General features: G+C 34.4%; 1 protein-coding gene across 1 annotated transcript; it reads right to left on the bottom strand.

The window, feature by feature from the left end:
- Window positions 1–2,111: 2,111 nt before the first annotated feature.
- On the bottom strand, window positions 2,112–8,656 carry LOC147383368 (potassium transporter 5-like). The gene is given in 9 exon segments (XM_086428860.1): window positions 2,112–3,214; window positions 3,217–3,230; window positions 3,918–4,172; window positions 4,262–4,429; window positions 4,521–4,781; window positions 6,394–6,444; window positions 7,780–8,028; window positions 8,135–8,366; window positions 8,447–8,656. Coding segments are annotated over 9 exon segments (2,328 nt in total). The 5' UTR covers window positions 8,609–8,656; the 3' UTR covers window positions 2,112–2,278.
- Window positions 8,657–13,431: the final 4,775 nt, after the last annotated feature.

The following is a 13,431-nucleotide window of genomic DNA, read 5'->3' on the forward strand; positions in this document are numbered from 1 at the left end:
CATCTAAGGCTTGGGGCTGTCAATGGGCCCATGGGCTTCAAAATCTTAGCCCTAATTCCAGTCCGTCTAAATTATTAGATCGGAGTAAAGAGAAATATCTATGACCTAGAAAGGACCAACCTGAAAGTATTCGGGCCTAGCTTCTAAGCCTTAGAAGAGCCGGGCCCAAACCTGGCCCATTGGCAGCACTAATTGGTCATAAACGAAGCTTACCCCCACATGAAATCCTAATTCAGCACATGAAATGCATTATTTTAGACAAAAACATACAAATCCAAACGAATGCACTTGATGGATGAATGGCTAGGATTTTACGAATAGTGATCGATGAAATACTGATGTGTGATGGCACATATCCTCACCCTGTGCATATCATTCATAGTGCTGATGTGTGACATCTCACAAGCCGATCAATCTAAACCATTCACTTAATCCTCACCACCATCATCACCAAAACCTTATCCCAAGGATTTGGGGTCGGCTAAATGAATCTTGTTCTTCCATTCCACTTTGTTCACACCAATTCCTATGAATAGTTGGTGTGGTGTTAGTAAAAATTGGTGTGGAAATAGCAATTCTCTTTTAATAATGATACCGGCGTATATAAAGATAATGGAATGTAAAATAATTTATAAAATTTGCAATTGTCTTAGATATGAATTTGAAAGTTTATATTGTATGAAATTAAAAGAAAATATAATAGTGATTAATAAAGTTTGAAAAGTGATTTGTGAATGAGAAACAAACAAATATATTTGAAATATTTTTAAATTATAATCGCAGTAAGTTCGGGTTTGAGTAATCTGGGGCTTATGTCCAAACCCAATCTGATTTGATTCGGTAATTAGAAAAAATATATTTATCCAAAACCGTAATTAGAACAAAAGTTGTGCATGTTTTTGTAAATATCTCATTTAGAAAAATAAAAATAAATCAATGATTTTTTTACTATTATAATGGGGGCGTCCGGACTTAGGTCCAACTAAGGGACCGGGATGAGCTAGGCCTGGAACCTAGGCATATGAGACCCTCCCCCAGGCACGTGTAACACCCGCACATCACATATACTAGGTAAGTTAGGGAATGCCCTTGTGGGTGGCCCCAAGGAAATATTGCTCATATTGGGTATCAAACACACAACCTACAAACTCTCACTGCTTATTGGATTCGAAATAAATCAATGATTTAGAATAAATAAAAGATGGGGGTGGCAATAGAAACTCTCTCTCTCTCTCTCTCTCTCTCTCTCTCTTGTGTTTTTAGATTTCTATTTGCTAGATTTAATATTTTATATGAGCTTAATCCTAGTTGTAACAACTGCCAAAGTTGTTTGAATGTGTTATAATTCTTTGTAATGTTGAGGTAATAACTTGAACCAAGGTAGTATAGGAATACCAAGACATCGAACCAAACAATAAGTGATGTATCACATGTAAGCAAGAGTAACCACGCAGATTAGTCCATCCCTCATAAATGACAAGCTAAATATCAAGCACTCATGCCGCATGACATCTGCCACCACGGGCACTTGATGACCATTTTGATGTTAATTTGTCACACAATGTGATACATTACCAGAGCATCATTTACAGGCATGGAGCAAATGCATCATGTATGTGTATTATACGTCGAGACACATTAACATAGTTCCATGTACCATGTGGTGAGGCCGGCAATGTACATACATACGCCGCTGATCACCTTTCGACAGGTATTCTAGGATGCAGAATGACACATTGCATCATGTTGTGCTGAAAAATGTCGCATTGAGAGCTTCCAAGCCAAATGTTCCATGTCATGGCAAATATATTTGCTCCAAACTGAAACATTAAGAATTAGTGACAACGGGACGTTGCATCCACAAAAGTTTCAAAAACAAATAAATGATTTTTTTTTAGAATAATGATGAAGTGACTTCAAGATTGGACATGTAGAAGACGTCGAAGCATTGAGACTTTATCTCAAACGATGTAAAATTATTTTTTCAAAGATTATTAGTAATAAAATAGAAGATAATAAATTATTATTTTTAAATGAAATATTTGTGGAAATTTTTGATGAAATGGATGGTTGAATCCTTCTGAGTTGAAGGGGTTTAGTAACAAAAGCAATTGCAAGTGTAACTCATGAGAGCATCAAAAAGAGACCCCAATTTATTATGATTGATTTAAATTATACATCCATCATATATTTTTCTTCTTTAACTTGCACCTTATATATCCAACACCAATTCTAAGTAGAATGACCGTTATTACAGTTAACTAGCTTAAAATGTGATCTAAAGCTCATAAGTCATCCCTACCTTCAAAAGACGCTCATGAGGGATGTCGAAAACCTTATCAGCTTGTCTCAAATTCCTCCTTATAAAGCTATAAGCATTGTTTATCAAAATCTTCTTCACAAAACCAGCCCCCTTGGAGGCAACCACCTCGCTTTCTCCCATTAAGTGAACGATTCCATCGTGCCACCCTCGTTCCACCACCTCCACTGCTTCTTCTTTCTTCTTTTCTTCGTTTATCCATTCTTCCTCACGTTCACTCTCTCCGTTAACCGCCACACCTTCTATTTCACCACCATTGTTGACCACCTCACCATTATGGGACTTTATCGACGCTAACCATAAATCTTCTAGTATATATCCCTTCAATCTTTCAATCAACATTCTCTCGAAGGAGTCATGTTGATTGCGTACGTCTGTGTATCCATATCTCACAACACAACGGAAGATGTTTAGCTCATTTGGATCAACTCTTCGGAAGAGAAACCGCTCTTCTACGGGTACCTTGCTTATGGGGAGTGACTTGATGGAGACGAATACAAGGATGGAGTGCAATGCAGGTACATTGGCTACATAATGCTTGAAAATGGGTGGAATTCCATGTACAAGTTCTGAATAGAAGATGGCAAGTCCGGGGATTCTAGACAGGTTTGTGTTGTTCGCAATCTCCTTTAGCTTCTCCGGGGAAATTTTGTGGTCTAGTTCATAAGTGTACTTCTTTCTGTATACATAGTTCCAGACATACATTATCATCATGAGGACTGCTGTGAAGGCTAATGGGAGATACCCTCCTTGATTGAATTTGTAGAGAACAGAACTCAAGTAGACGAGTTCGACTGTGCCGATGATTAGGACATAAGGGATTACGAGGAAAATTGGAGTTTTCCATATCATTATCATAACGAGTACAAGCAATGCCGATGTAGCGTCATCACAAAGACCACCGCAATCCCTAGACATCAAAAAAGATTTATTATTATTATTATTATTGGTGGTGGTGGTGTAAGTAAAATACGTTTACAATCTGTTTGAATTGAGATAAACGAGAGAGAAGAGAAGAGAACCTCATTAAGAGAATAGAAAATAACTCTCCACCTTGTCTGGATAGATGGGAGAGAAAAGTTTGTCATTTTAATAATAATTTGTTCTCTGATTTTCTCTCAAAATCTCTCTGATTTGGAGAGGAAAAAAACCGGGCATTTTTCTCTCCATTAACCTTCTCTTCTCTCCTCACTTAACTTTCTAAATAAGAGAAATAGAGAGAAAAATGGTTCATTTCTCTTCTCTTCCCTCCATTTCTCTAGGTCCAAACAGATCATAAGTGTTATGAAAGCTCCATATAGATATAAAGTAGAAAGTAATTGTGGGAGAAAGTACTTTTTAGATCCAGGAGGTCTGAGGGAGGTATAGGGAGAAATATATTACAACCACAAAGAGATATGAGCCTAAAGTATTTTTTATGTATTGGGTTGGGTTCGTATCAAAATTTTGGGCAATAATTTCTTTATTAGAGTCGATGAGTTACTTTTTTCCCTTCCTTGGACGTAAATTAACCTTCTTGTATTTTGTGTGTGTGTGTTCATGTCTAGAGTTTTTTGAGCTAAGTTATAACAAGGACATGTAGAGAAGGAGTTGTTACCATAGGCATTCCCAATCTTATCGGTAGTCCTGAATCCAAGGGTAACTGCCACACATGCTAACATGAGTAGGTAATTGACCTCAGGTATGTACACTTGTCCTTCGTACTTCGTTGATGTGTGGACGATCTTCACTCGAGGGAAGCACCCGAGCGACAGTGCCTGTTGGATTATAGAAAAGGTTCCGGAGATCATGGCTTGGCTAGCGATGATCGCTGCCATTACAGCCACTATAAACATAGGCCAAAACCAATGATCTGCATCATTGAATCAAACTTGTCAACATAGGAAATTTAACAAGAAAGAACGAAAGAAAAACTATGGACAAAACTTCATTATCCTTCACCTGGTATGGACTTGTAGAAGGTATCTCCAACATGGTCGTTATGTTTACGGAGGTACGAGGCTTGGCCTGTATATGCTAAGAGAAGGGAAGGAAATGTTATCGAGCACATACTTATCTGTATTGATTGAACTGTGAAGTGCCCAACGTCGGCAAACATTGCTTCAGTTCCTGTGGTGTCAAATTTACCAAATCAAACATGAATACATGTAGAAGATTATGAGTGTGCTTTCAAATTGAATTGATGGAAACAACACTTAACCCGTTATGGCGAGGACGACTCCACCGAGAGAAATCCACGCTTTGTCCTTGTTCCTCCTAAAATAATCTACAATGTATTTCGGGTTAATGGCCTTCACCACAGTTGGATCGAATACGATGAAATTGTAGATACCAATACCGCCGATTAAGATGAACCAAAGACAAATGATTGGGGCAAAGCTATAGCCAACTTTGTCTGTTCCAAATCTTTGAAATACGAACAAGAGGATCAAGATGGCAACTGATACCCAAACAACCCTATCTGTATAAAAGAAAAATAACATATAAGAAGCTCTATAATGTCTATCATAAATGATCAAATATATAGCTCTGTATGTTCATGAGCATGCACATAGAACTATTAAAAGAGGTGGTTATAGCTTGGGCTGTCAATGGATTGAGTCTGGATCGGACCAGGGTCAATTTGATATCGACCCAATAAGTATCGGGTCCAACCCTTATCAAATCGGGGTTTTTCTATCTCAATATTAAGATCTAGATCCATTTACAATTGGGTCGGGTCTGTATCAGGCCAAACCCAACAACAAATGTATTATATAATTTATATACTTTCTAACAAATTATCGGATCAAGATATGGATGATCGAAATCCGATCCAACAAGATATTGGATTGGATCTTTATCGAAATCCAAAACATTGATCCAGACTCAAAGTCATTGGAACGTATTGTATTTTGGGTCTAATCTGATCCATTAACAGCCCAAGTTATATATAGCAAAGAAATCACCTAAAGAATCATTCTACGATGAAACTATCACATTACTAATAAAATCTTGTTATATGTGATTATTTAATTAGTGCACTTGATGATTTAAGTATGATTAAAAAATTAATTACTTCAAAAATTATTTCAAATCTTTCAAATAAAAATTTGATTTTATATCATATTTTATCATTTAAAATATTGTAAAGGACTTTTTGTAATTTAAAATATTCGATAAGGTGATTGAAGATAACATGATAAAAGGTTATTATATTATAATAATTTTGAAAAACCAATAACATGATTATAGGGGTTGTTGAAGTGTAATTTTATAAAACTAATCCAATATGATTCTAAGAATATTTGTAAAAGACTTTTTGTAATTTAGAATATTCGATAACATGATATAAGTTTATTATTATAATAATTTTGAAAAACTAATCCAACATGATTCTAAGAATCTTGAGATTTTGATGATATGTATTTGGACAAAATTAACCTTAATAAAATTAAATACAAATATAAGAGCATTATAATATTAAAGATAAAAAATAAAAATAAAATTAATTTACGGACAAGTCAATCCAGGATTTCACGTAATCCCAAATCTACTAATCACACAAATCCACGTGTATTGAAAGCAACCCCAAATTACAAAACTACGCTAGTTAGACTGCAACCAGTAGTCAATTCGAATTATGTGAAATCCTGGATTAACATTTTCGTGAGAAAAAAATTCTCTCACAAAAGATTATATTTGTATATAAAAAAAATATTATTTTTCAAAATTACTAATGTACCCTTATAAATTTCATGATCTTCATGCAATTTGAACTTTGAAGGGGTGCAATGACATCTTCAGTTTCAAGAATCCTTTCTAAACTTCTTGAAAGTATAAGAAGATTCAAGTGACGTGTTTTTGGATTAAAATAAGAGTCCAAAGTCTTTAAAATCCACATGAATTGTTTTTGGTCTTCAAAGCTTACTAGTCTTTCTTTTAAAATTTAAAGAAAGACAAAAAAACAAAAAAAACGTTGGTGTGGGGAAGGTGAGAACTGAGAACACCACAGTTGATCTTATTTGACAATAAAAGGTAGGATTTGTTTGTATGTGAGACAATACAAGATGTATAAGTGTATGAGAGTGTACCATCCGTCATCTTGGACGTAGCCTGTTTGATTCCTCCAACAGCTGATAAAACTGCCGACAAGTTGGAAAAAAGTTAAAACTCATCAAAAATTTCAAGTAAAACGATACAAAAGTCAACACATCATGCAAAGATTTTAGAAAATAGAAACAGTAATTTACATTTGATCACAATCGAGTAAACTTTAGAAATAAATGGGCCCGCTCTTGCCTACACTTTGCTGACTTGATACTTTGCTCCAGGAACTAACCCTAGGTCTCTAGGCATGACACGTGTGGATCTTTGACTCATGAATATTTGACCCATTGGCATACTTACTTACACATTAAAAATCAGTAATTTTTAGGGGCTTTCATAAGTCCATTGTAAAAACGCTCTGATTATGGGTTTCTTGGGCCACACATTTAATGGGTCAGTGAGTGAAGGAAAGCCGGAGTAGGATTGAAACCCAACTCCTTGAAGTACTGGATTTCCACCCAATCAGTCAAGTCACATGCACTCGATTCCCATTATGATTTTAAAATAAACGTGACAATCTTAATATGACCCGTAAACACAACTTGAAATTAGTGGGTTTAAGTCAAGTTTAATTGGGTTTGGATTATAATAATGTTAATTCGACTAAAATGGTCATTAAATGAGTTGGATTCAGGTTAAGGGCGTCAACCCGTTTAACCTGTTTTTGATATGTTTAATTATCCTACCATCAACATGTAGCTTTAATTATATCAATAATTATTTAAAAAAAAAATTAAATTATCTATTTTTAATGATAAAATGCAGTTTGTATTTTATGATACTTAATTTATGTTGGTAGATATTAATTTATGATTATGCGATTTTATTTTTAATAATGATATTTTATTTTGGGGGTGGAAATGGAACTCAATTTTTTCTAATAAAAATTAGAATTTTATCAAATGATTTATATATGGGTTGGATCAGGTATGCTTATTTATATAAATGAATTAGGTTTAGGTTTAGGTTTAAATTTTTCACAAAATTATTAAATGAATCGGATTTGGATTTGGATTTGGTAAATTTTCATAATACCCTTACCCCAACGTCACCCTTATTTAAAAACTTGTTTTAAACTGGTCATTTTGATCCTACATAAGCCCAATTTAAGATAATTCTAATTTATATTTTATATCAAATAAATAATATAAATGGGGATTAGGTTTCACTAATTCATGTAAAAAAAGAAAACATGATCACCATAGTTAGGGAATATCGTCTCATCTCAGCCATTCATCCCTGAGATTTGATGATGATTCATCAAATGGAGATCTGTATTTGCACCACGTGTCCCTCTTAAAAGAAAGATTCAAGAAGAGAGAGAGAGAGAGAGAGAGAGAGAGAGAGAGAGAGAGAGAGAGAGAGGAGACCTGAGATACAAGGTGTGAGGATTCCATCACCAATCACCATAGAAGTACCCAACATAGTTGCGAACAACAAGAAATACTTGGCAAACTCACTGTTCTCCAGCTTTGACTTCAGCTTCGAAGCTCTACGAAGCCGATTGCTAGGCAACTCTAGCTGAAAATTCGACACATCTTCGTCCTCCACTTGTCGATTTGGAATTAAACTCACCTTCGCATAACGACATATCAAAGAATATAACGCAAACGTCCCTCCTACACATACACACATACACACACACACACACACACAAAAATCATACAAAATAGATAAAAATTTCATATTTATTTATTTGTCAAAAAAATTAAAATTAAAACTAACCATCGCCGTTATCGTTAGCTCGTAAGACGATAAACACATACTTGACGAGAGGGATCAAAGTGAGAGTATAGAAGATCAGGCTAAGAACACCTAAGATGTCATCGTTATGTTGGATGCCGTTAGTGTTGCTGAAGGTGCTTGAGTACACGTAGAGTGGTGACGTACCGATATCTCCGTACACGATCCCTATGCTTTGGAACGCGAGATGAAAGATGGTTGGCCAACCAACGGTCTATGATCATAAAACATCAAAATATTGCAATCAAAATGGTGCAACAAGAAAAAAATAAATGTATTTGGTTAAATCCAGACCCTTGATCCATGGCCATGGTGAGTTCGAAAATTCTGGGATTCGACTTCTAATGAGTCAGCTCGTCGTAGCTTTTGGAAAGAATGTTTTTTTCCCTTTAATTCATGATTTATTTCTGGATTTTCTTCGATACTTTCTTCCATTACTACCACATCTGCAGACATTTTTTCTGTAAAAATTACAAGATTCTTCAAGAACAAGAAAGAGAGAGAGAGAGATTTCTGGTTCTTGGAAGGAGGGGGGCTTATATAAAAGGAGAAGTCGCACGTGTGGATTTCTCGTATTTGATGACTAACGAAACATTGAGGGGAGAGTGGTGATGAGTGGGCCCCACAAGATCTTGTGATGGACAGCTTGATGCATAGTTTAAACTTCTGATTTTCCAAGATTAGTTGTATTTCTTCTGATTTAGTTTTCTGCCACATCACTCTTTTTTTTTCTTTTTTTAAGTAGAATATGACAATCAAATAATTCCATTAAGAATAATGATGAAGTGGCCTCGAGATTCTAACTCATATCTGACTTTCACAATAGGAAAGTAAGATATGGGGTACAATCTTGAGGTCACCCCACTACAACCTTCTAATAAGGTTGTTTATGGATTGGATTATACTCAAAATTTGATATTTTCAATCTAATATCTTTGGATTTTGATTTCAATACTTAAATGTGATATTTTATTAGATCGATTATGATCGATCATGTTAATTTTTACCTGGTTTGAACATTATTAGAATCAAGTTCGGATCCAAATATCAAGATCCAATAAAAATCAACAGTCTAATTTGATCCATTTGACACTTCATCTGATCCAAACCTGATCTAATTACACAGCCTTCAAGAGATAACTATGCCCCTAAATTCCATTAAGGCTATTAAATGATTAAATCAGACTCAAAATCTAATGTTTCGATCTGATAACTTTAAATTTGAATTTCAATTAGACTTAAATTTGACGTGATATTATTGGATTGATTCTGAATCAATAATGTCAAAATTTACCCGATTCAATCATTATTTAATCAGGTTTGGATCCAAATATTGAGATTCAATAAAACCAATAGTCCGATCCAAACCCGATCTCCATTAGGCGGTTTTAGAGAGAGAACTATAGTCCTCTTAGTCATAGACATCACTTTCTCGTGTGGAGTCGTAGTGAGGTGGTATCTTTTTAAGAGAAGTGATGTAATATTTTTTAATATTACGTGGCATTTTACTATTGGTTATTTATTTCGCAGATTTCTATGTTTAACGGTAAATCGCTTTTTTTTTTTTTTTTTTCTCAACGAACTTCCCGAGCTTTCGGGGCATTGTTAAATACTGTCAGTGGGACACGTGTAATAAAAATGTTTGCTCGTTGACCTTAATTCAATAAAGTATGGTTCATGCTTTGCAAGAACTTAACTATTAAAAAATAAAAATAAACAAATAATTAAGAGAATTTCCATATATAAAACAAGGAATATATAATAAGAAAAGGTTGGGATAGTAACCACTTACCAATGTTTTGAAAATTTTAATCTATGATTGAATGGAAGTTTTATCTAATTGGTTGTTCATTTTGGTTGGATTAATTCAAATTTATTAAAAAAGTAAAATATGTTTGTTTTTTTTATATCCATTCATTTGTTCTTGAAAAATGCTGAAGTAAGATTGAAGTTAACATTGCTAAGGTGGATGTGTCTATAGATCCATGGATGCTTTTCATCGAGATACGAGTGAAAAGTATATATGATTCTGTGCACACCACTATCTCAAACGATGTCAATTTCAATGTTACTCTGGCACGACGACCCTTTATTTTTATATATAAAAGATAAATTCATATAAATTAGATGTTCATTGACGAAGTAGGTTTTATTACAAAATTCAATAAAACCTAGTTGGACCATGGGTTTGGTCTATGTTTTAAAAAACTAATAACAACATATCAACACAAACAAACAAACAAACAAACATAAAAAATTGAAATTAACAGGAAAAATAATTTTAGGAGAGAATGATTTATCCGTAAGTTTGACCCCACCTCCTTCTAATGTTATTCATTCATGATTACTAGTACTCAAAAATTAAAAATCAACTCTTTTTTATATTTTTCTATGTGTAATTAGGCACTTGGAAATCCATTTCTTGAGGTTTGGTTTCTTGAAAAAATGATTTTTTTGATAATAAGTTTTCTTTGCAATCATAAGCTTCCCCAACAAGAACAAAATTTGGATTTTTTTGACCATTAAATTTTTTTTTCCATAAAACCTATGATACGGCATAAATGAGAATACCTCGTAAAATCTAATATTAAGGGAGATATTTGGAAGATAAGTCCGTCGCTCTCTCGGACATAACCCACTTCAAACGAAAATTACGGAATAAAAAAACCCAAACTTCTTAAGAAAATGAACAATAATAAGCAAATGGATCTCAACAAATAATGCACATGCACTTAGAAGTGGACTTTCAAATGTTTGCACAAACAACCTAGCACCACACATGCACTAAGCTTCATGTGTCCACAAAAATGGAAACATGTGAAGCAACCAAGAAACTAGGGTTTCCATTTGGGAAAAAGGAAAATAAATTTGGGGGTACAAGCTAGCTTTCCCTTGAATAAGATGTGTAAGATAAACATCTTGTATTAGTCCCTTATCACTCTTTATTATGGTAATTTTAAGTGTTCAATTTAATCCAATATAATGTTAATTAGTGGCAAGCCAAGCCGAGCCTTGATAAACTCCTCAAGAAGGATAGGTCAAGTGTTTGAAACTACACGAAGCTATGTATTCATTAGGGCCACCCTCCAAGGTCTGGTTGACCCTCAACTCATCTAATTGCACATAAGACTTTCTGAGAGGGCGGTGCGTGTGACCGTGAGATTAATCTCACCTAAAGAATGGGGATACTCACGACAAGCAAAATAATGTATGATCCCAACCCTTTAAATGCAAAATCCAATGGTTGAAATTTATGAGTATCTTGCTAACACAAATCTTGGAGATACTTATCTTGAGGATAAATCTCAACCCTTGAATTTTTCATTTAAAGGGTTTAGGAATCAAGGGATCTTGACCCTATATATATTATAGCATATGGTAATCATGCAATAAATAAAAAATGTATTAATTAGTAGCACAGCCAGCCGTAAGAGTCATACTATTTTCAATTACAAAACAACTACATATATTAGGCGACAACCGATAAATAAAGTGGTTTAGCTGTTAATTCATGTTTCCAATGCCTCGGTATAATCCGCAAGATGTAACATAGGAAGAAACAAACAAAAGGTATAATCGTAACACGAGCTGTGCATCAAGATCAATAATTGGATTAATTAATAAACCGCTTCAATAACTTCTTTGTTTCGCTTTCGTCAAATGGAAAAAAATTAAGGCTGACCCACTAAAGAATAATGGAGAACTAATCGACAAAATTCACTCGTTTGATCTAATAAAAAACATGACGACATTTCTGTTTTTAGTTCAACTTATAATGGGATTAATCAAATTAGACTCACTTAAATTATTAGAACAAGAATTAAATTAATCCAATAATGTTCCTAATCAAAGAAATCTAATACCCCAGTCAAATGTGACATACCAATAGTTCAAGTATTTTACTAAGGGAACCAATGGAGTTAGCTATAGGTTGCTTTCTAGCTTTTCTCAAAAGTTTGAACTTTGACGTGTAAAAGCCGTGTACGAGTACGACTATATTGCAATGCTGAAGTATAGAACTGTCAACTTAAGAGAATATTCTAACACGCATTCGCACAATGACACGGCCTTAATTAAAGTAACATATATTACAAGCACTAAGTGCCAAATAGTGATTAAGGTTGTATTTATCGCCTAATAATGAATAGTTCCAGATAAGCTTATTTGGAATATCTAGTTAGGCTTTTTCAATGAGGCTCACCATGGTAATTGGTCTGGGTATCCAAACCAGTGTAACCGAACCAGAACTATTATGTATGGGTCCTGGTTTGGACTTTGGATCCAAAACCGTAACCAACTATTAAATACTTGGTCACATTGCCATGGTTTTACAAGTGTAGCAAGTTGAGCCAAGACACATGAGCAACTTGTGAGTGATAGCTTCTTTAAAGTTTAAAGGTCCACCTCATCTTATACACGTGAAAATGGTCCACTTTACACATAAATCTCACCGTTGAATCAACGGGTTGACTCTTCGTGATGGCGTATCAATCAAGCAATTGTGGCACACATTAGTCGTTGATCTTTGCCATCTTATCTTGAATTAATTGGTGGTAGAGCAAGGACCATTCATCGTTCAACTCGCCTTAGGGTTCGACCATGGCATGTTTATAGAGAGCCCTACAAATGGTATTTGTTGTACTTGTATTGATTTTTTATTCGTGATAATCTGACGCCCCCTCTGACGTATGTCCCCATCACAAACTTGTAGATCATTTGCCTCGGGATACACTAAAAAAATATTTGTGATTATGTGTGTCCTGAGACAATTAGTCTACGATTCTGTGATGGGAGCATCAGAAAAAGTCATTATTCTTTATTTTTACACCTTTGGGTTGGGTATTCACATGGAAGTTGGAAAAAAAAAAACCCCAAAGAAGAGTATAACTTAAATAAATGCAAGTATGAAAGATAACCTATTTGGTAAAAAAAGTCTTCTTACCATATTGGGGATACCCTTTAAAATTTTCCATATCTTCTAAATATTTGAAAAACATGTATTTTGCGTCTTTCCCTATTTCAAAAGTCAATATGGCACACTTTGATTGGGATATCTACCCACCAAATATAAGGGTTCATCAAGCCCTATACTCTAAGGACCACATTCCCAACTACCACATTTAAAAAAAAAAAAATGTAATTTACATTATATTTAATTAATTTTCAACAAAATTATTGGAGGTATGAGCCTTTCCTTTTTAAAACAATGATCTGTGGATTAGCTCATTGGCCATTTGTAAGCCCATAGATGCTAAAGCCCAAAATTGTACAACCAATTG

The sequence above is a fragment of the Akebia trifoliata genome, chromosome 16 (genome assembly GCF_017979445.1).
Source record: "Akebia trifoliata isolate Shusen 1 chromosome 16, ASM1797944v1, whole genome shotgun sequence".
NCBI lineage: Eukaryota > Viridiplantae > Streptophyta > Magnoliopsida > Ranunculales > Lardizabalaceae > Akebia > Akebia trifoliata.